At 36.7% G+C, this 25,163-nt stretch overlaps 1 protein-coding gene across 50 annotated transcripts in view; it reads right to left on the reverse strand.

Moving 5' to 3' along the window:
- Positions 1-25,163, reverse strand: part of KCNMA1 (potassium calcium-activated channel subfamily M alpha 1) — a 438,676-nt gene that overhangs the window by 119,421 nt on the left and 294,092 nt on the right. For all 50 annotated transcript variants that reach the window (XM_039554286.1, XM_039554284.1, XM_039554283.1 and 47 more), the window contains 6 exons: positions 18,934-19,044; positions 17,149-17,254; positions 15,684-15,766; positions 13,443-13,512; positions 11,544-11,699; positions 1,807-1,916 (listed from right to left, as the gene is read on the reverse strand). In XM_039554286.1, the coding sequence (XP_039410220.1) occupies positions 1,807-1,916; positions 11,544-11,699; positions 13,443-13,512; positions 15,684-15,766; positions 17,149-17,254; positions 18,934-19,044 (636 nt within the window). The remainder of the gene's footprint in view (positions 1-1,806; positions 1,917-11,543; positions 11,700-13,442; positions 13,513-15,683; positions 15,767-17,148; positions 17,255-18,933; positions 19,045-25,163) is intronic.

Consider the following 25,163-nt stretch of genomic DNA (forward strand, 5'->3'; position numbering starts at 1 on the left):
ATTTCAGACTTTTAAAATGTCATTGACTGGATGAATTTAAAAGCTACACTACAAAATCCGTTCTCAAAGTCTGTATATTTTACGGGTAGCTGAATACACTAAGCTTGTCCGCTGCTTCAATTTCCCCTTCACAAACCAATGCAATAGACTTTTTGCTCTGCTTCTTCTGGAAATTGAGCAGTCAATTCTTACAGTAATGAAAATACCTATGCACCAAACTCATTAATAAGTAACACTTAATTTTAATTTTCAATGTGCTCTTAATAGAGCTATTAGTATGCCGGAAATTTTGAGATAAAACTTCTTGTTTTACTTAAACTAGCAAACACAGTTTGCTAATGTTTCAGATACCCAACTGCTTGAGGAGAGCTCCAAAGTTTAGAAATCTTTCTAAATCTCAATAAGCACCCTTTCTTTATTGATTATCTCCATTCTACCAGCACAGATAAATGAATTCCAGCTTCATGTCAAATACAGTCTCAGTCAAATCTTCCTAGAAACTCATATAGAAACTTGACACATTTGGAAATTGTTTGGCACGGAGATTTAATTTTCATGACTGTAGCTAGTGCTAACAGTACGAACTACAATTCATTCTGAATATACATTTCTGAAATATGAGATTTCCTGTTTCAAGAAATCCACATAAATTTTTGTAGCTATAGTAAAAAACTTTTCCCCTCAGTAAACTTGACACAGTTTGGCTGACACAGTAGAAGGATGGAGTGAGATACCCTTAATTTTACCAGGAAATTGAACACTGGGCTCTGTCATAGCTACATCCCAGACAATTTCTAAATGGATAATATTTGTCTAACAGTTGTTTTCCCCTCATTCTGATGCCATGTTTATGCTCCTGTAAAAATTGGGAAAGGTGCGAGAAGTTAGGAGCAAAAGCATACTCATCCTCCTTTACATAAGAAGATGGTATTTTACTTCTTCATCTATTTCCTCCTGTAAGAATGGAGTCTACAGAAGTTTTTCTACATTAACTAGTTTGACACCAAGCTCATCAAAGTAGGGTCTGTTTCTTTTTAAGCATTTCCACAGCCCCTAGCAAAAGTTGTCCACAGCCCTTGTGGTGACCTTCCAGTATGACTGGAATGAAGAGCAATGCCAACCAATGAGGAAATACGAGAGTGCCAAACTAACCTGATTATGTGGCCAAAGTATTCATCAAACAAACCTTATGCATACAAATCTCTCATACACAGACCCATTCTGGGATAAATATAGGCATTTTTCAGTCTCCAGAAATGAAGTTATTGCATGGCTTCTGCTATGGTTATGTACTCTATGCTTCTTTCAACTGAATTGACATATCTTCTCTGACATATTTCACTTGTTGCAAGTGGTTTGCAACCACTTCCACAGAGCTCTGGGTGCCACACTGCTTATATGACTCCACGACATCTGTTGAATTAATGGTTTTCTTGGAATGGAACACAAGCCAAGATGCTGATACTGACCACCACTATTCAAAGAATAGGAATCATTAGAAAAAATAACAGGATACTGCTTTTGAGTAAATAACTCAATTTAAAGCGATTGATGATGAGTTTGTTCAATACCAAAAACATTTATGCTTTTATTTACAATCACTTAATTACAAATCTCTACTGAAACCAGGCATTACAGTGTTTCAGATACTTCCATGCAGTGATTGCTTTAATGTTTATTTTATTAGACACCATCTGATATAGCAATATTAGGACTTTAGCAGAGTGAAAAGGTCTCCTGCTAAAAAATTAGATTTCTCTTGCAAGAAGGGAACTACTTCTGTATATTAAATGTATTTCTACTTACTCACAAACTGCAGGGAAGGACAAACCAACAAAGGCACTAGACAGATATTCCGTATACATTTCATTTGCAACTCCTTCCAGGTAGTATTTCTGCCACGTATCCTCCTCAATCTAAAACCAAAGAAACAGATGCAGAGTTCTGAGTAAAAGTGACAGCCTTCTTTAAAATGTACAAACAACTGCTTAAACACGATTCAGATTTTATCACATAAGTCAGTACACTGTTATGGCAATTAGCATCGCTTATTTTTAAGGGGCTTTCTAGAATGCTGAAAAAAAACCCCAAAACCCAATCCCTGTAGTCAGTAAATCAAGTATCCTATGCAAAAATCATGCACTGAATTCTCGTCAAGCACATTGAGCATGCGGTGAAAGCAGGTTCATAGAGAGCATGAGGAAAAAAGTTTCGCGATTTCCTCTTTTTTAAAACAGCAGAATCACAGAATGTAAAGGGTTGGAAGGGACCTTAAAGATCACCTAATCTCAAACCTCCCCGCCAGGGGAAGGACACCTCCCACTAGCCCAGGTTGCTTAAGGCCTTATCCAATTTGGCCTTGAACACTGCCTGAACTGGGGCATCCACAACCTCCCTGGGCAACCTGTCTCAGTGTTTAACCACTCTCACAGTAAAGAATTTCTTCCTAATATCTAGCCTAAATTTCTTTCAGTTCTTACCTACTACTTGTTGTCCTATCACTACAGTTCATAAAAAGAATCCCTCTCTGGTTTCCCTGTAGCCCCCTTCAGATACTGGAAGATTGCTACGAGGTCTCCACACAACCTTCTCTTCTTCAGGCTGAACAGCCCCAGCTTTCTCAGCCTTTGTTGGGGAGGCATTGCCAGCTGGGCAAGGGATGGGACTGTCCTGCTCTGCTCTGGGGCGACCTCACTCAAGTCCTGGGGGAAGTTTGCAGCACCACAATATAAAAAAAGACTTTAAACTGTTAGAGAGCATCCAGAGGAGGACAATGAAGGTGGTGAAGGGTCTTGAGGGGAAGCCAAATGAGGAGCGGCTGAGACCACTTGGCCTGCTCATCCTGGAGGAGACTGAGGGGAGACCCCGTTGCAGTTACAGCTTCCTTGTGAGGGGAAGAGGAGGGACAGGCACTGATCTCTGCTGACAGGACCCAAGGAAATGGCCTGAAGCTGAGCCAGGGAGGTTTAGGTTGGATACCAGGAAAAGCTTCTTCACCCAGAGGGTGGTTGGGCACTGGAACAGCTCCCCAGGGAAGTGGTCACAGCACCAGCCTGGCAGAGTTCAAGCAGTGTTTGGACAATGCTCTCAGGCACAGGGTGTGACTCTTGGGGATGTCCTGTGCAGGCCCAGGAGCTGGACTCAATGATCCTTGTCGGTCCCTTCAAACTCAAGATATTCTGTGAGTCTATGATTTTCTTGGATCAAAAAATTTCAAGTTTTCAAATTTCAGTATTCCAGAGCTATTTTGACAGGACTTTCTATAGTATTTTAGATAAGTTTGCATTTTTATCCTACAGGCTGAGTATTAATTTGGGATTCAATCAATCTTTTACTCATGTTAAACTTGTCAAAAGGCACTCTTTCAAAAAAATGCTCTAAAGAACAGGAGGATTGGAAACTTGTTAAGAAACCTGGTGAAATGTAAGTTAAAATGATTTTTTTCCTCTTTTTTTGTTTTCTTTGGGGTGTTTTGTGTGGTTTAGTGGTTTGGGGTTTTTTTGGTTGGTTGGTTTTGGTTTTTTGGTTGTTTTTTTGTTGTTTTATTCCCTTCCCCTGTTGACAGGCTGCCAAATAATCAGTTACTTTAGCTCTGGAGATGTAAACAACTGCAAGAATAAATTGCAATATGGAGATGTTCCAAATCATATAGAGCCTCACAAGTGGGCTGCAAACAATCAGGAGAAATTTCTTCCATAGAAATTGTTCCACCATTCAGAGGCCATGTGGGATGGTAAAAGGGATTTGCATTGTGTTATTCCCCACCACACACAGAGAAGCCATATCACATTTTTTATAACCCTTTTATCTATAGGAAGCTTGCAAATGTTGCTGATCAGCAACTCTATATACAGAAGAGAGATAAAGTGCAGGCTTAGTAAAAAAATAAGAGTAATGATAGCAAGGGCATGTTTGTAACTTATGGTCTATTTTGTGGCTTTTTCTTAGATTGACACCACCTGGGGCTGGAAGAAATATACAAATACATTACGTGTCTCCCTTTCTACTTTCTTCCCTTGCTTTCTTTTCTTTAGGCAGATGGTTTTGATTTGGAGGGAGGAACTCCAGATCAGATCTATAGTTAAATACTCACCCTTAGTCAAGGACCAAGAAAGGACTGGAAAAAACCAAACATTTGCAAAGCAGTGATCAAGCTCAAGTATCTCAAGATATCAATTAGGACTAAATTAAACTTCATTAAGTGATTGGAGTATTTAAGATATGCTCTGTTAGGATACCATGAATTGTTGATTATTGAGTTTAAAGAATTGCTGATATTTGGGATGCTATGTTATTATAAGATGATCATAACTGTCAACTAAAGATGACCTTTCCGTTTTATCTCCACCTGAACCATGACATTTTCTCTGTGATTTCAAAGAGACAGATGGTCACCTGCCTGGTATCTTTTGAAAGGCAGTACCTGCCAATCTGCTAGAAATGAAATTACTATTAAGAACCATCAGTATTCAGTGTTTTGTTTCTATTTTCTTGAGTCCTTACTCTAAGTTTTAAGAGAGTAAGGTTCCACAGATCAGCTCCATCCATAATCCATGTCAATAACATACTAATTTCAAAATGCTTAAAGTGAGGAAAAATGCCTTAGGAGTCATTATGCTCTTGACTACTTTAAGCCTTTGTGATGATATTTTAAAGTTTAGGTTACTGTTGGACCTGATCCAGAATCTGCCATACTACCACAAGAACTTGAATCTATATCTTCCAGATTCCTCTCTAGTACTGTAAACTAGATTATTATCTCTCCATGACTAAGTCACACTGCAATTCTGTCTCCTGGATAGTCATAAAATAAATTACCCACTGCTTCAATAGCCTATATGAAGAATAGCTGGAAAATTACATAGCGCATCCCAAGAGAAGAAATGTAATTTTCATCTGTATCTTTTTTTAAGCCATGATACTCCTCTGCTCTCCTCTATCTTGTATATAGATACAATATTGTTATCAGAAAATATATTTACATAATATAATCAATTCCTAGTGAGACATGGTGACAGAGATATGATAAAATTATGTAGCTCTTGCAAGCACAACCATTAGTATTGTCAGGAGAAAATGAAAACCTTTAATACACCCAGCCCTACACCCAGCAGTGTAATTACCAGGAGCTCCGTAGCTCCAAATGATCTATCTTGCCCATAGCATTTGTTTTTCAGTGTAATGACATAAATAGTTACATGAAAGAGATTGAGTGTATCTGAACCAGATCATGCCATATAATCTCTTCTGCCAAGATCTAAGTATCACCATCAAAGCAGAGAACAAATGCTAGAGTTGCAGTGTGACCTAGGATTTTTCATTGCATTTTGCAAGGGAAAGGACAGCGGAGTGTCTTTAAAAATATTAAGGAAGTAACAAAATTTAAATTCCTTTATAGCACAGTGAAAGCAGATGTAAAGTCTGCTCCTTAGCATTGAATAAGATCAGGTCATCACCACCACGGAAAGAGCACAAAACAAGACAAAGCCTTTGAGAATGTTTAATGTTACAATTCTCTTCTCCGCAGCATTGTATTTCTCTAACACAGGTAAGAGTGAAAAGAAAGTACCCATAGAATAATAGAATGGTTTGGGTTGGAAGGGACCTGAAAGACTGTCTCATTCCAATCCCCCTGCTGTGGGCAGGGACACCTTCCACTAGACCAGGTAGCTCAGAGCCCCATCCAATTGGCCTTGGACACTTCCAGGTATAAGGCAACCACAACTTCTCTGGGCAACCTGTTCCAGTGCCTCACCACCCTCACAATAAACAGTTTCATCCTAACATCTAATCCAATCCTGCCTTCTGCCTTTATGGTTAAAGCCATAATCCCTTGTCCTAACTCAATATGATCTTTAATATTCTTGATTGGCAGTTGAAAAGGAAGTGTATATTGAAAGCAACATAGTTTAAACATTTCCTCCCATTCACCTATAACGCCCTTTCAGTCCACCCAAATTGCTTGTGTAAGTGTCTACTTTTGTTATGCCTTTACATATGGATATCTAAAGCTGACAGAGAAGTAACTGGCTGAAAGCAGTTCTTATGGTCGTATCACAGAGTGAAGCTTCTTACATTTACAGTCTTACAATTGTATTTCCTTAAGTATTACAAATTATCAACTACCTCTCTACTCAACTCCATTGTCTGCTGAAATCAAAGCTAACAAATATCCTTAGTACTATGAAGGCTTTACAGTCTCAGTCAACTATTTCCACAGCTTTCTGTATGCAAGGATGATTTTTAAAATTTGTACAAAAAGAGTATATTTTATAAAACATCAAATATGCTAATTAGTATTAGTTCTAATTTCAAATGAGATTTATGCACCTTTCCTCATTAATTCTAATGCAGAATTTTGTAGTGTGTCAAGGCAGAGAGAGTATTCTTGAAATATAATGATATCTAATTCTTTTTTAGATGCTGGCCTTGATGGATTTGAACCAAAAAGCATACAGGCTCTACTTCTAAGAGTTTCCAATTTACAAAACAGGGCAAGATTTCTATCCAGTTATGAGGCAAAAGATAGACTGGTGTTGATCTGTTCAAATGATTGACTGAAAATGCAGTCCCATGGTAGACTTTAGCCCAAGGCAAATATACTCTTATCACAAGAACTGATACTAGGTGTACACAGCAAACAGTTTTAAACCACGACAGGTTTTACAGGTTCTAATTCCTAGAATCAATGATTAAAAACATTACAGTCAGGAAGATCTTCACATGATCTTTGAAGAGAAATGTATTTGGTAAAAAGCTACATTTAATATTTGGTCTAGGTCCTGTGAGGAGGATCATGTAATCAGTTTATGCAGCTTCCTGAAGAACCTCACAATAAATTGAGACATTGCATTTCCTTCTCACCCCCCTTTTAAAACCCTTCTATATGTCAAGGAATTCGCTGTTCATACTGAGTGCCACACTTTAAAACAGTCCAAGGCTGCCTAGGTGGTCAAAAATAAATAGCAAAAAGTTGATGTGTTCCATCAGTGTAGGAAAGCACCCAAACAATGTAAATCTGTGTGGCTTTATTATGTCTCTCAGCCTGGACTAGAAAGGAACGTCAAGTGGGTATTGCATATGTGTAGATGTGTGCAAAAGCTGCCAAAAGAGCCCACAAAACATTCCTGCTCTCAAAATAGCTTAGAGGATAATAGAGACAGCTCTAGATAATTTTCAGATCTGGAATGAGGTGTACTGGCTGTCTTACCTACAGAGCAAAGACAAAACTAATTTGGCTGTGGACTTGTGTTACACTCGAGTACCACATTCCACATTTTATTAATTTACACAACAATACTAACTTATATTGGCTTGTAGGATTGTATACAGGGACAAAATTTGATCACCTCTATTATTCCATTTATCTGCTTTTTGCAATGTTTTTCATATGGATAGACTTCCGGTATGCAGTTGTTAATCCAAACAATACAGAAATTGCAGTACAGTGCAGTATTTTCATCTTTTTCTGAGACTGCGCAAGTTAATAGAGAGTCCAAATTCCTTTTCTAATACAATGGTAACAGTCCATGCTATAAGAAGACTGGACTATTAAAATACACTTTACAGGTGTAAATTTTGGTGAGGCTTTTTCCCTTAGCATATAGTTTGGTGCAATCTATTTGTCTTTAAGTGTTTACAGAACATTAATCTCTTCAAGCTGATTTCATTTTTGTTCAGTTTGGTGCCAAAAAGAGTATAAAAGATTCAATATGATGCTACATTGCTAAAACCAAAAGGAAAATATTAGGAATAAATACAATATTTTGAGGTTTCTTAGTTTGTTTTACTTCTAACACTGAGCAGACTGTTTACACAAATAATTTTGCCGTAAAGTAACGCATAATGAGTTAAATGTGTGCAATGTCACCGTCAATCATGTTTGTTTGTGTTTGACTGACCAAACATTTATGTCACATTAAATCACTTTCTAATCACACTATGGAGGCGGAACAAACACACATTTCAAACTTTCATTAAAAAATACAGAAGTTTCCGTACTTTTTCCTGGCGAACTCCTGACTGTTGAGAGACTCCACTAATAATGGTTACCCAAGGAATTTATGAAGGTCTGACAGTATTAAAATTCAATGTTCTTAATGAAAAGGGATGAAGGCTCTTTTAGGGAATGGACATATTTCTCTTCAATAGAGTCCTCTTTAGCTTTTCTAACCAATGTAGCTGCTCTCCTACAATGCACTGCTGATTCATAGCCACTATTCAGTAAGTTTTCTTTTTCAAGCTTTTAGAGTGAGACAGACATGAGAAAGAACATCCTTTCGGCTAAATAAACAAACCTTTTGTTATCACCAAAAGAGGTGGATTCACATAAAGAAATGTGTCTCAATTCTTTTAATTTATTTGGCTTCAGATTTTAAATTAGTCAGAGATCTTTGGAAGTGAAGATGAACATTTAACTTGCCTAGAAAATTCACTCCTAGTTAAGTGGAAAACATACTTTTAACCAGTACTAACCGAGTATTGCAATTTTAATGCACTATATTATGGCATTTTTTCCTACCAGTGCCATGTGAAGATGACATTTGAAGTCACACAAGTCAAGGTAGGTCTTCACACTACTCTGTTTGTAACTATATACAATCAGACACAAGAGCAAAATTGACAATGACAGCTTCCTCCAAATCAAATTCATTGCTATTTTTATGCTCATTCTGTGTACAGAGAAATACTCAGATGTAATTTGAGTAATGCCTTGCAAAGCTGAGCCTTCACCTTAAAACTGTTTATCAATGAGATCCAATCTGTAACTGTACTGGAACTATGTTGGGGTTTTGGGACCCCTCCTGGTTTGTTTTTTTGGGGTTTTTTGGTTTTTTTTTTTTGGTTTTTTGGTTGTTTTGTTTTGCTTTTGTCTTTGGTTTTTTGGGTTTTTTTTTTTTGTTGTTTTTTTTCCTGTTAAAGGAATTTTCCGCATGCATGTTGCTAGGGGGACAAATGGCTGGGTATTTAAGAAAAAAAAAAAGATCTAGCCATTGAGGTGGGGTGCATCTGGCTACTCTTTTGTTTCACCTGGGTGTGCAGTCAGTCAGTCCCGGTGTTTGGACAGAGAGAGAGGCTTCTTTCTTCGGCTGCTTTTCCTTCTGCTGGAGAAGCCCCGGGATTCCAAAGCTCTCCTTCCCTGCCCCGCTGGGAGCCGGGCTGTGGCCGCCCTGCCCCGCCGTTGCTTTGAGCCTTCGCTGCGTTGTAGCCGTGCTCGCCCTGCCTGCCCCAACCCCCGGGGGGTTCCCCGTTTGGATACACCTGGTCTGCCACCCGGGATTTGTGCTCATCCCTGCCGTTCCAGCCTGCTGTTCCAGCCTGCTGTTCCTGAGGGTCCAGCCGGACACCGGGATCGGCTGCCCAGGGGTTTGTGAAGCCTTTGTCCCATCCCTTCCCGGGATCCCAGGGCACCGGTGCCGCGTGCTCCCCGAGCTCGCTCCGGAGCGCCCCCTGCAGCCGCGGGGGAACCATCACACCTGCCCCGCTCACCGGGAGCCGCCAGCGCCCCTGCCGGCTGCGAGCGGAACTGCACCCGAGGGGAAAGGGCCCGACAGCCGAGAAGGCTGGCACTGGGTTTGTGATTGTTTGCTGTTACTGCCATAGTTGTTGTTTGTTTGCCTTGTTATACACATATAGATATATAATAGTAAAGAACTGTTATTCCTATTTCCCACATCTTTGCCTAAAAGCCCCTTGATTCTGGAATTATAATAACTTGGAGGGAAGGGGGGTCGCATCCGCCATTCCAAGGGGTCTCCTGCCTTTCCTTAGCAGACAACTGTCTTTCAAACCAGGACAAACTATTATAAGAATATCTTACAAAATAAAAAAATGTAGGTGGCTAAGATAATGACAGAAGTAGTTAGATATGTCTTCTGGAAACACAGTACCTGTACTTTTCCAGGTTTTGACTTCTTTAAATGTTTTTAGCTAAAAATCCAGGCCATAAATGTGTGTGTTTCTAGTACGGCTCCCCCATAGTCAGTCATTTTTACACTTTATCATTTTGTGAATCTCTCCATTTTCTCACTGTTTAAAATCAGTATTAAAATAACTTGAATTAAGACTGAGGCTTCTGAGGATACCCATATATTTGGATTGCCTTAGGAGAAAGATCACCCCTTCTGATTTTGGAAAGACAGAAGGCGAGAAAAGTTTTCACATGTACTCTGATGCCAAAACCAAGTTCATACACCAGGCTGCCTCAGTAATTTGCATACCTTAGTGTGACTGTTACAAATGTTTGAGACTCCTGCAAGTCTTGAATTACCACAGCAGACAAAAGTGAGAGAGACCAAACTGGCTGGAAAGGAGAATGATGTTCACAAGAGATACAGTTTTCTTCTGGGATATAGGTAGAAAGGATTAATATCCAACTGGCCATATGCTGATGAGTCACAGATAGTTTCCAGGTTTGCTGAAGTAAAATTACTTTCTTTTTTCTGTTTCTTTCAGTTGGGGTTTTTTTTCAGAACATGAATAAAGATGAATAAAGATGAAGATATTGTAACTGCAGGCAGTAAAGTGCAGAGCCCAGAGTTGTTTCCATATTGAAAACTGGCTTTTTTTTATTAAATGCAATAGTATGAAATATTTTGACAAATATTTGCCTGCTGTCTTCTAAGGATACCTTTATAATAGTGTCAGGATTTTATAAGAAGCAAATAAACACTCACTGTCCTGCACCCACATATACATCTCTAAGAGAACAGTCCTGGCTTTGCCATCTGAGGACATTAGGGTATTTTTATTTTTTGCTTACTTGCACAATGGACTTGAAGTGGACCATGGCCTACCTTTTACTCCAGTGTTTCCCACCCCATTAATAACAACCCTGACATTGGAAACTGCCCACCCTTTATGTTTGGGATCAGTGCCCCAGAAAGGCACCAGGAAGGATGCACTGATTGCTGCAATTGAGGCCTTGGTCCAGTGAACCAGTACAGCTGCCACAGAAGTCTAGGAATAACTGGGTTAAAATTTTGCAATCTAATTCCAAAAGAGCTCTTAGACTGAGGAGAAACAAATACATCAATGATGTTGTGGGAAGTTTGGGCTTCAGTGCTAACACATGTTCCTTATTTACTTACAGTCAGAGGTCCACTAGTTACCTGATGTAAAAGACCAAAATGACCAGTCCCTTCTTCTGGGCACTTTGTTGCTATATGGGACTTACATAAATCATATTTTTGTTTTAACAGCAGCAACTTTTCTCATAGATAAACATGTGGTTTATCTAAAATCAAGCAAAAACACAAAATGCCAGAAATATCTCCCTGGAAATGGATGATGGTTTGGAAAAGGTGTAAAGGCCAGATATGTGCTGAATAAAAATAAAACCATAACTTGACAGAACCTGGCTTATTGCCCAATTTTCAGCAAAAAACTGTTGCACGGAAGTGTGTGTTGGTGGGGCTTTTTTTGTGTGTTACAAAAATCTATCAATGTCTTTCTATCTGTTCAACATTTGAGTCATGTTCTCTACTCCAGTTTCTGACAACCTGAATTGCAGACGAATAGGTTTTAATGAGACAAGGCATTACCTTTATGAATGACCTCATAGAGAAGAGGTTGGCTAACATTGTTGAAAGGCCCGGTGCCAGGCAGCTCTGGGCTATGAAACCCAGCTTCAGCTCAGCAAGACAGATTGCATCATCCCCTTCTTTCCAGTTCCAGCTTGGGATATTTAGTAGATGGGCCTGGAAAACAAACAAACAAAATATCCCACAGGTGAAGAACCAGAAATACCTCCTCAAATGCAGTTGGAGAAGATAGCAGTGATTTTCTCTATCAATGCCTTGACTTTTTCTGAGTAGGCAGAAGCACTTCAAGTGTTTCAGAGCTTAATTCTATGCTAAGAAACGTTCCACTCTTACCTAACTAGAGATAAAATCTCACATTTCTCAGGACATGCTGGCTGTGACACTGTCAGGTCCATCCTCACACCTGAACAAGCAGAATATTGTAAATCTCTCCTTACCTTCTGCATGTTCCTTTTAGAGCATTTTGACCTACTGTCTAATAAGGAACATACATAATATACAGGAAGCGAATACAACTTAGATTACAACTTATGTGAAGCTGCAACCTTTAAAGGATACTATAATCTAAAAAGGTATACAACATCTTCTGTCTTTTCTATTTCATTTCTTCCACCATGAAGCAGAGTACTTGACAGTGAAAATCCAAACTTTTTTCTAAGAATGCCATTTATAAGGATAGAATGAAGAAAACAACTGAGCAAGACACACCTGCATTATTGAAACTGATCATTTAGGTAAAAAATAAATAAAATATAAAATATATATATTTTAATATAAATATATATATTTATATATATATTACTTAAATATATATAAAAAAATTAATATTGTTCAGCTATTGGCATAACTGCTGGATTTTCTCTGACATGTAACTTCTACATTTGCATAGATACAAGGAAACACAGTCTTTCATCCTTGGTTCCCTTCCTAAATTAATACCGCAGTTCAGCACATTGATAAAAGCTGTTCTTGAAGAGACAATCATTGGAATACCAAACAAACTGCAGGATTTAAAAAATCTCCTCTGAACCTTTATAAAGCAGAGAAACACCTTGGTTTTAGTCTATAAAAAGACAGGTTTCTTCCGTAACATACAGGAAGAGGACATAAGAAGCAACAGTAGTTGCTCTTGTTCTAGCAACAGGTTACGGAGTTGTTATCAAACCTTCTTAGTACCAGATTTATTGTGTATTTTATTGAATGAAGGTTTACACAGTCAAGCTTTTTCTCAAACAGCGGGCAGTGGTTGATTCTTTCAGAAATAATAAAAGAAGCACATGTGAGTACTGTGTTATCTGATATATTCCTCCTAATCCTGTTAGTCAGGAGTTCATGGACTTCCACATCTCAGAATTGAATAAATTTACTTCATTGTGTTTAAAGGTCACAAATTTACTGGCAAAAATTTTTTTCATATTCCTTTCCAAAGTGGATTGTAATTTTTAACTTAACAATATTTTTAGTACCAAGTTCAACAACTGAGCTATGTTTTATATAAAAAACCGTGTAATTTTACTTAGTTTGGAGCTGCTGCTTGAAAATTTCAGGTCTTCATTGTCACGCCAGAATCAAAAATCACAATAACCTCCAATGTGACAATTAGAGCAAAACTTATAGAAACTAAGTGGTGAAAGGTCATCTGGAATCAATAGCAACTATGGACACTGCAGCTTTGAGAATTAGATCCTAGGCAATTAATAAATGTCAAGATTTTGATAGAGTCCCTTGCATATATAAATAAAACTAAATTACTTAGTAACTAGATTACATGCCAAGGTTTATGAAGATGTTTTAGTTTGGAAAGAAAAATGCTTGCTGTTAATGGAACTAGAAAAATTATGTATGAGTGAATGTAATGTAGCGAAAAACTCTGAGAAGAAACACTGGCCATCACATTACCTTATTGTGGTACTGCAACATCTGAGTGATAATCCTTATCTTCGGATGATAATTCTTTATTGAAATAACTCTAAAACGAAAAGGAAAACCTATTAAAATAACTTATGACTGATAGGGTATTTGGATAATGCATCCAAATACCTCTGCTTTACTGTGTTGTCAAGTCCCACAATTAAAACTGTACCCCCCTATTCATCTGCCTGTAAAGCAAACTGATTGATGGCAGACCTATGCAATATTTACATATAGTCAAACTGAGGTAAGAATTAATGGCCAGGACTAGAGAGCAATAAACCTCAGGAATTATTCAGTTGAATGGTTTGCTCTTACAGAGTTTGCAGAAAAAGAGACTTGTTTTGGCAGGTCTGTTCAGATACTCATTCTGTTAGGAAAACAATACAGTTGGAATTATGCCATAATGCTCAATGATTATCTTTGCGTCTTTCAGTCAACATAATTGATCAAGTTTCCTAACGATAAATGTCTGAAAAAATTACTTTCTTTCTGCCCCATCGCATATTATTTATTTATGGCTGCTAGACATTCATCATATCTAAACACTTTGAATAATGCTTTTAAGTTACACATACAAATTAATCATAATTTTTATGGATTAATCCAAAGATCAATATAAAAACTGGTATCTGAATGCTGAATTCATAAAATATGGGGCTACTTTCATAATCTAAACATTTTCTACATTCTAAGTTACTCAATGAATCTAAGATATACTCAACTGTGTACAGATTTTAAGTGACTGGAAAGAAAAATGTTTGCGAAATGCATGAATTGATAATGTGCTATTAAAAAAAAATTAAGCAAAATTAAAGAGATGAACAGCTCAAAAAAAAATTTGTATATAAAAACTAAAGGTAGAAAAAGACGATAAAACAATGAAAAAATATCTGACTTATTATGGAATCATCAGTCTCATAAGACCGAATGCCATAATGTTCACATTGGTGTTTTGTAGCACGTATCTTGAAAACCACTCGTTTCGCTTGTGCTTTTAAGTATAACAAAGCTAGAACAGGAAATAAGAAAAATTTGCATTATTTTAACAGGTCTTTCTTCTAATTTTCCATTTTTTGCTGAATTGCTTAATTAAACATTCATTTTTTTGAATTATATTGTGAGAAAACACAAGAGAATTCCACTCTCACATTAAAATTTTTGCATTTTATTACATGAAATTTTATTACATGAGAATGTATTAAGAATGCACCAATCTGCTGCTGAAATATTTTTAATGTATTTACACAATCACTGTCAAAGTTTCTTGCATTGCAACTCAACCCATGTTTGTAAAATGAAACTAGGTATATTTTAGCCTTGTGTCTTTCTCAGATAACTACATCTCTTGCACACAGCGGTAGTTTTCCAGAAGAGCAATTTTAGTAGCATTTTTTATTTCTCCCCTTCCTTCAATACACAGCATGCAAACATCTGACAAGCCAGGAAAATTTGCTTATAGCACCGGCTAATCCAATACTAGAGAACTTTTAATCAATCACTGACTGAGATTTTAATTTTACACAGGAGGCTGGTCCCATTAAAACTAGGATTGTATGAACAAAACAAAAATGGAATGGCTTAGGTTTGTTGTAACTCTAGCTGCCATCTACTGACTGACTGTTTCATCTCCTTCCTTCAGAGACTGTAAGGAGGAAAGCAGGAGGAGATCTGGTAGTCCCTAATATGGTAAATGCCTTGTCAATCAAACCAAGCAATGACTGGTCTTCAGCGTAAAAAAAGCAGGATGGAGACAGGAGACAACTCCCTTGCATACTTTGGTGTCCCCTGAGTGCATTACTTGTAGGAGCAAATCCACCAAGCAGCAGTGGGGAATGAAGTGCTGAAGGTGCTTCTGCCCCACCTCTGACAGCAGCCAGTGCAGTGCACACGCTCTTGTCATGTATTGTTGCAACAACCCAACTGCATTCCTTTTCCTCTCTGTGTTCAGCTAGGAATACTCAAACCCGAGGTCCTGCAAAATGACTAAGAGTACCAAAGTCTGTGCTCTAAGTGTCTCTTTTGACACACTCTAAAGCAGATAGACTAAACAGCTGAGGTAGGAATTCAGGGTATTCTCACCTCTGGACTTTTGTGAGGATCTTTTAATTTGTCCTCTAAAAAAAAAACCAAAACAACCTACAATGTTCTTTAAGTGCAACAGATCAGATATGAAATTAGCTAATCACAGTTAAGAACCAAAAAGCTATTTAAAACGATCGAGTTTACCTCATAATATTGGAGGCATCTTCAGCATCTGGGTCAGCGCAGTATTTATTGGCAAGGATTAGGCACGCATCTGCTGACTCTATCTGAGACACCAAAGAAAAAGGAAACATATATAGCAACATCTCTTTCCAGCTCTTTTTTCCTCATAAAGTATCAAGGAATCCAGCACTGGCTGCATGAGTGTGTCATTTCTCAATATTGCTAATCAAAAATGTTTCTAGGCTAACGGGAGATCATGCCAGTGATTACAACCACTCTCATGTACACAGAGAATTTCTTGAAACTTGCTTAAAGTAATCAGAGCAGGTCAATAGTTCAATTAACAACTCTTACTTTGTATCAGTTGAGCCACAAAGATGGTAATGTTAATCTTTTTTAACCAGATACTGGAATTTAGACTTCTAAATCCATGAGAAGCTCCTGTTACATCAGTACAGTGCTTCCGCTAGTCCTGCAGCTTTGCTTGGGAATATAAATACTTTCCTATTCGAGACAGGATGAGGTGGCTGAACTGATTTAGAATCTGAGCACCAGATTTAGAAAGCAAGAGGACAACTGATCTATTCACAGGACCTCTAGATTCACACAAACCTGAGCTTTACAGAACTCAAAGCAGATGACAAAAGTATCTTCCAGTGTATACAACCGAATATCAACACAAAGGGTGGAAAAAAGAACACAGACACTTTTATGGTCATAATTAGAACATGTTCTGATGAACTGAAACAGTATGCATTGAGCTACAAAATCTTAAGCAATTCCTGCAGTCAAAATAGACGAAAGACATGATTAGTACCCCAGAAAGTGTTAGTAATATTGTACTAAAATATTCCTGGCTTAAGTAGGCAGTTTACATTCCATTGGGAAGAAAAAGAAACAAAAAAGTTAATGATGTATCTGAAAACTTGATTTTTAATTTTCTTTTTTTTTAAGCTTCATGCTTTAAGAGAATAAATAATTTACCATTTAGAAATTCTAAATAATAAATATTTAAATAAATAAAACTATTTAACTTTATCTACCAAAAATTTTAAGTTGCATTTTTCTTTCAGGATTCTAGACAACAGAAAAAGGGTTTGGAAGGTGAAAAAATATTTTTTTAGCTGTTCTGATAAGTTAAGACAACAGCATTTTAAGCAATTACTGTAAGACAATATCTTGCTATATCAAACATTAATGTAAAATACACTTTTGAAGAAACATCAATGAAAAATTCATAAAGAGTTCAATGGAATGGCAGACAATGTATCTTAAGTCACCGCTGCTGTAGCTTTGAAGATCTAAAGAAATGGAAAAAAAACGTTTACAAGGACAGATATAATCTATTACTTAAGATAATAGAGATGGAAAAACATTATTTTGGGGTTACACGAGGAAGGGCTTTAGTGCGGTTTTTTTTCCAAATAATGCAAGGAGCACTTAGACAAAGTCAATTAGCAGGAGATCAGAACAACAGAGCTGTTACCTTCACTCTCGCCAGGTCATGGGGATTAAGGACTGAACCCTGATAAAATTCCACCTGAGTGAAGTGTCGTTTAAAAAGAGCTTCCAGCTCAAGGTTAGGGGAGATACTGCATTGGAAAGAGGAAGAAAACACAAGAGCAAACGACAAGTCAGTTTCCATAACTGCTCCATTTCCTGCATTTACAAACCCACCTATTTATCTATTCTAGATATTCAGACTTCTGCTGATGCTTTTTCTGTGGTGTGGAAACAGTGTGCCTTAGTTAAAAGATAAACACTACATTGCTGTCACTGCCTTACTTCTATCTGCAGTGCTTCAGGCCCACCTTGTTTTGAAAACATCCTTTCCCAGAATTCTACACAGAAATTATATAGTACCATAATCATTCTCTGCGTGTCCCCACCATTCCCACAACGGCTGACTGTGTTGAATGAAAGAGTTTAATGCAGTATCACTAAAAACCAGAAAAAGAAACCAGACAGGGACCCTGTGGCCTGTATGAGCTACAAGTAAAACAAAGATAATGATGCCACGACCTTCTGTCTCATTTCATTTTTCCAGAAACGAAAGAAACATTAAATGGATTACAGTCAATTACATAATGTGGCACCAACCTTGTAAATATCTTTTCTAGTGTCACTCATTAAAATGGAAAGGATTTAATTGCTACAGGCACAAACAAGTAGCAAGGTGCTAAACACCTTTCATGTGAATATGCGGTTTCCTGATTCCTATCACCACACATTTTCACTGTGGAAATCTTGATCTCCAATTTTTTGTCACTGTCAATTGTTATTACATAGAGAGGGAATGCAAAAAAAATGATGTAGTCACTTGAGGATATAATCTCTAGCTCAAATTGAAAGGACTAGATGAAAAAATTGTGCAACTGCTGCTGATTCTTAGTTTTCAGCTTCCACTGTTAAATCATCACAAATTATTCCGTAACTTTTCGATCATTTTCTTTGACAAAAAGTGCAGAACACGTTGCTGAATGCAAAAATATTACTGATTTATAACTTGCAACTCTTCTAAACAGCTGCCATTAAAGAGCAGAAAAGATACTGTCTCCTATCACACGGATTTTTCTAGTAGTTCCTCCCCTAGACGTGGCTGTTTGATATTGTGTTACACATCATGTAGACCCTGCAAGAAACACCAACCACCTTAAGACACCTTTCCAAATTCCACATCCGAAAATGGCAAGATACTATGGATGCGCAGGTATGTATATATAATGTAATATAGAGCAGTACTGATTATCACCATGACAAGAATTTAATTTCTATCAATATATTGTAAAATATCTCACTTATATTAAAACTAAATCTGCACCGACATTTTTCATTTTATAAATACTCCGCAATTTGAAATAAGAATTCCTCCTAGAGAAATCTAGGGTGAAAAGGTATTTTCAGATACCATAAGTTTGTACAACATACAGTGTTTCTCATTAGTTTTACTGATTTTACTCATTTTGGTAGTTTCCCTAGGAATATTTACCACTAAAAAAAATCTCTGATGCCTGTATGTGCATTTCAGTATTTTTTATTTCATAACCCAAGCCCCACTTCGACTATGCATTTAGCTATCTACCTCCCAGACGATACAACTGGGTCTGAAGTCTATCTGCTTGAAACACACGTACTTAGTAGGGAGTTATGAAAAACGCAGAAAAAAACCCTTTCTCAAGACATATTGGATTCTCTGTCCTCCCAGAAGATACAGCTTAACTTGATGAGTTTTAGTAACAGATGATAAGACCAATCTTGAAAGATTACTCACTTATGCAGAAAGACGATTTCTACATTGACATCATCCCTATCCTTGTGCAGGAAGTCCTTCAGGAAGTTCGACACGCTTTCAAGTGTTATGTGACCACAGACAACTATGTGCCTGTTACAGAAAAATCACAGTTAATCTTTCAAAGAAGGTAAAACAAGGAAGCAAGAAAGCAGAAACGGAAATGATAATTTATTGGGAAAAAAAAAGCATTAGTCTCTTCTTGATGTTTCTCTAGATCCCATTCCATGAAGTCAGAGAAGGAAAATATCAATTCCAAAAGGTTTTTTGCAACTGCAAATATATACATACACAGTCTCACCTGTAAAGCCATTTGCCCATGTTGTATTACAGATCTAACAATAAGTAGCATCAGTTATATATATGTTTATGCACTGTATTAACCAGTCCCTTTCAAAATCATATTTCTTTATTTTGCACATCTTTCTCAGTATCTGTAACTCCTCTATTAAGATTTACTGTTTAAATTTTTGGGTTATGACAGCAAATCTCCCTAAAATGATTCAATATTTTTCTATAGTTGAAGCAGACTTCTATGCCAAGGAAGGCAGTGCAAAGCTTGCCAATTATAGGCCATAAGCAGCAAGAAAATAAATCTTTTTCCTACCATAAATCCTAGAAGGAGAGCACTTTGCAACAAAAATTCATTGTTTACTATTATCACAAACATTTATTTTGAAATGTGGTAACTCCTTTTGCATGAGTACTTAATGACATCACCAGGACTCAAATGCAATTTTAGAAATAGCAACAGTCTAAAATTTCAACTGTTTCATTTTATAGAAGTTTATAGGAGACTCTGGCCATGCTGGTTTGTATTTACCGTAGGACTCAATATTTTGAATGTTTATTGCTAAACTTGCTATTCAAAGTTTCACCTTGCTTTTTTTTTTTTCAACACAGGTTTTAGGTGCAGCAAATGTACAGAGCACAGAGCCCTTGAACTGCAAACACTTAAAAACACAAAAGCACGAATTAAAGCTTTCCTGTTTTATGAGATAGTAAGCACAGTACCAGAAAACAAGACATGAAATACATCAGGTCAGCCTTTTTCCTTGGGCCAAGGAGTCCTTAGGAGGTTTCCTCTGGGAGCTTTGCAACCTGGCGGAGTTTGCAGCATGCTGGGTACTGGGGAGAACCATGTCTACACTGCCCCCACCAGAAGGACTCTTCCCCTGTTTCCCTGATGGCCAGTTGCCTGAGTTGCCAGAGGTGTACAGATACGTCTTATTGCATTGTTATATATAAAATAGCAATGTAAATGGAAAACCTCAGGAAGCTTCAGATTCTGAAGAGATGTTTAAAATCTTAGTAGTTTACTTGATGTAAATTCTGAACAGACTGTTTGGTACACTACATTACACTAACATATTGGGAAGTTCTTGCTGTCTAGTGCTATTTAATGCTTTTCCTGACTGTAAACCCATCTAGCATCAAAAACTCACAAAGAAATGATAAATAGCAGTTAATATTCCCTATACTGTCTGTGCACATTTTCCAAGACGACTGATTTTAAACAACGGGTACTATTTTCTTCAAATGTCTCCATCTATTACTAATTAAGAAATTGAACTTTCCATCTGAATAGTTTATGCTTTGCTTCTGATAGCAGAAATAATTCCTGATTGCAGGGAAGTCATTTGTACAAATCCAGTGCTGTTACCTATAGCTGGGTATCTTCCTGAATGCTCTGCTGATACACTGCAATCCTGTGCAGAAAACTTATTATCTCCCTGGCTGATTTCACTTAATATGGATTCTTCTCCGTCATTAATTAGAGTTCACATTTTAAAATATGTCTGTGCAACCCAAAATATTGTATTGTAGATGAAATTATCAGAGTATCAAAAAATTACAACATAATTCATGCTATAAGATACCTCCAGAGGTTATCTGCTACAAAAAGCTCCTCTAAAAGCAGATGCCTTTGGTACACTCCTGTTACGACTCTCACTGAGGGACTCACAACAATCTACTCCAGTGACAATAAAACATTTGGCTGCCAAATACTCTGGCATTTGGGCATCAGGACTAAATTTTTTTTGAAGTGTTAAAAGGCATCTGGACTGTGGTTTCATTTTATACTCTGATTTGGAGTTGGACATAATCCATCCTTCTTTTCTTAGTGCAAGGCAATGTCCTGAACAGTGACTGCAACAAAACCTCCTGGCTTTCAAAGAATATTTTCTGATAAGATACTTGCGCTCATTTTTGGTTGAAAACTCCCACCAAAAAAACCTTCCTTTAACATAATTTATATTTTTGCTTAGAAGTAAAAGAAATTGAAAACAGATTTCCTACTCACACATACAGAGTTATTAAGTACATTATTTAAGAAAACTTGAAGAGCTTATATTGTTCCAATCTGTCCTGTATATAATTTAAAGATTTATAACTTCCTCTGTTTGTTTCACTAACCCTTCTCTTCACTTTTCTTTTTATAAGCACCGATTTTTTTTCATGCGCTGAGACTTAAAGTAAAGCCAACACAGTGGATATCTTTTGGTTTCTGCAGAAGAGTTGGTTAGTAGAAAGATATTTAATTAAATTTATTGGGTCAACAGAAATGTCTAACTTCTGCATTAATCTCTTCTTTATGAAAAACCTCAAAACTAATACATTATTACTATTTCAGGGGTTTTTTAATTCTTCAAAAACAAACTCTAGAAAGTCCCATGATTTAGGAATTTAGACATTTTTATTACTGATAGGTATTTAGGAGGACTGAGGGTTTCGTTAAGTAATAGTTATCATTGGTACACATACCAGATGTGACAATGGTTTAATACACCAGTGGGAATCCATATTACATGATTGTGATGCTGAAAAAGAAGTCTTTTACAAAGAATCAAAAGCTTATCAGGACCCATAGTCTATCAACAAAGATGGACTAATCCCTCCTCTCCCATATATATTTAGCATCTTCAAAATGAATTTGAGAAATATGAAAAAGTATGAAAATATTTCAAATATGAAGAATTGGCACAGATGCACACAGTTGATTTCAACTGTGATTCTATATAATTTAAATTCTCCACAGTACCTATTTTTTTCCACCCTAATACTGACATAATGATCTATTTACTAAAAGTACTCCAGCTTCTTACAAAGTAAACAAAAATGGTGATAAAAAATCCAAAGCTACTACAGAGACAAACTGTTTCAGTAAGGAAAACAATGAAATGAGCAAAAGTTAAAACATCCAGATTTCTGACATGAGGTAATTCAGAACATACCATGTCAATAGCACTGTAAACGAAAACAGATCCACTGTGAATGGGATTCTTTAAAAAGGATCTTTGCATGGTTCTTCCTTCAGAGGACACAATAAAAATGGCAAATCTTTTGCCTGCTTATTTTGAAAGAAATATCCATTTCATTGGAACAAGTATAAAGAACCCAAAAAACCTAGCTCCAACTAGTCTGTCCTAATAAATCAAAAATAATAAATACAAAATTCTGTCCAGTATTCAGTTGAATATTTGGCGTTCAACTTGTCAAGTAACTAAAGGAAGTGTGGTGCATATTGATCTAGATGCCTCTATAAAATCATGATATTTTTATCAAATACATATGCTCAGATCTTTTCATGGTATTTCTGCTTAGCATTCTGATCATTCCTTAATCTACTGACCATCTAAACTCTTCACATACCAGTCACCGGCTGCAGCTTTTACTGTCTAACAGGTTTTGCTCAAAAAATGATGAATGTCAGTCATGTTTTCTTATTTAAAAAGTCAATAAATGTCAACAGAGACTGTATATATGGTCTGCTTTATCTACTAGTGCTATGCATTCTCAAACATACCACTTTACAATACATTTCTAGATGCTTGTGCTTTTCATGATTTATCAGACATTACTCAGGATTCTGGTCATTCAGCTCAAAACTTCATGTGTGTGCTTCTGTGTCTTTCTCTTATTTCAATGTAAACTCCCCTCTCAGATGAACACTGTTAAGGTTAGTAAGTGCAGTGCAGCCACAATTTGAAGTGTTTCCCTTTCTTTTTCACAGAAGACTTGAACCCAAGGATGATGGTCCTCTAAGGATCTCTTATGTAGCCATGGTGTACAGTTAGCCAGAATAATGTGTTATAAAATTATAACCATAAAAAAACCTTGCCTATGTATTGCATATATGACAAAAGCTAAGGCTGAGAATGAGGCATTTATAATGGACTCTTCTGGAACAAAAAAGACACAGCAGGTTGGTTTTTAAAAAATAATTCCAGCAAGGATGAAATTAAGAAGTGATATTTATGCAACTTTTTGCATTAGTCATTCATATCTGTGAGGAGAGAGTATAAAATACTCGGAAATCAAGAACGATAATTGTAAAAAAAAATAATTAAACTGTAAGCTAATTTCTCAATCTGATTCTCCCATCAGACTCCATAAATCTTTTAGTAGAAAGGAGACAATCAGAAAATATTAAACGATATTAGCAAATTGACTGTCAAGAAAGTTTAACATCTTTTCTCCTACAACTGTTTGTTCAAAAGTAGATTTTTATTATGTTCCTTATTCCTGAAGGATTAAAAGATCTCAAAAGTGTTGCAGTTACTAAGAAGCCAAGCACTGACTTTCAAATATGTATCAACATCAAAAGTATATAAACATTTGACCGTACTGTCACAAGAGAGGTAATTGCAGTATGTGATAACATATCTCAGGTACCATTAATTTCTGTAGATTGGACTTGATAGCTTCAGCTGTCAACTATTTAGGAAGCAGAGTGTACTCATGCAGCTGCTGATTAATTCTGACAGGAAATATCTGTTTTTTCCACCAGGTTCCATGCCTTTGGATTCTCTCTTAAATCATGAGTAAAGAAAAAGGGACTAGGTAATACCAGGAAGCACTCAAAAAGCTCCCTTCAGTATATAGTGTACAGTACAGATCAGTGGAACCCCACCGGATCCTACATCAGATTAACACAAATAGGAAATTGTTAATGTCAGGCATTTAAAAGTTACTCTGATGCAAATATTAAGTCACTTTGGTCACTTTGTGACCAATACAAGAGTGCATTTCAGCTCCTTTAATCCAGGATAAATAGCACACTTCTTTGTTTAAACTGCACATTAGAGCTTTCATCCAAGTCTGTTTGCATGGCATGCTATCATACATGATTCACTTGGGGCTGCTATGTTTAGTTAAACTTTGCTCAGCTACAGCTAAATGAGTTTATCTTACATTTTTATGATCATGATCTAAGGAATTGTGCAATGTTTCTCTATAAACCAAGTTAAAAGTTAATATTTTTTGTTTGATGCATACCGCCTAAACTGCAATGATAAGATGAAAGCACAGTGATTTACCTCATCCAGGGTCTGGATTAGTTAAGAGGCTTCCACTGTAGCTTAAAGGATGAATATTCATCCTTACACTTAGTCTGAATGGCAATATTATTTAAAATATTTCTGCTTTCATGAAAAATACCACAACAGGTTTATCACCAGAAGACAAAAGTGAATAGTTTACTACAAAGAGAAGTAAAAACTGTTGAATAGCATGCACAAGGAGTCCATACTAGAAAGCTTACAGTAAAATGCTGGAGTAATCTACACCTCCAGCATTAGCATCTGAGTTGCAAACAGACCTTAATCTACTGTTCTAATCCCTCCAAACCCTGGACTTCATTTTTGTAAACTTTCATGTGGCAGATAGCATACACACAAAAAATTACTTTTGAAAGTTACTACTTTTGAAATCAGCTGGAAGTGTCTTCTGTTAAATACATAGCTTTCTTCCATTATTACTAATTTCCAAATCACCTTAAGTGTTTTTTAAGCGTTCAATGAGTCAAAAAATAATTAAATCCTTTGTAAGCAATGCAGAAGTTAGGAAAGGATCTTCAGATTTTTGAGCACTTCATCCATGAGCAGAGCCAATGCATTTTTTTCCACAGAAATCGTCCCAAAATGTCATGACTAATTTTCTGCAACAGAACCCAAGTGAAAGCAAAACATCTCTAAAACTCGCTGATCAATTAATCACTTCTGCCATCTCACATTAAACAGCCTGGAATACCTTGGACTGTACAGTTTGTAGAATATGGTAGATCAGCAGATTTATAAATCAGATTCAGTCTTTCTTGGGTCAAAATTTGAGCAGCAACTACTGCTATGTGATGCCAAATCCAAAAGGGTTTTTTTAAAGTTTAAGCAAAGAAAAGGAACTTTTACAACTTCAATTAGAAATAGAAAATA

The sequence above is a fragment of the Corvus cornix genome, chromosome 6, assembly GCF_000738735.6.
Source record: "Corvus cornix cornix isolate S_Up_H32 chromosome 6, ASM73873v5, whole genome shotgun sequence".
Lineage (NCBI taxonomy): Eukaryota > Metazoa > Chordata > Aves > Passeriformes > Corvidae > Corvus > Corvus cornix.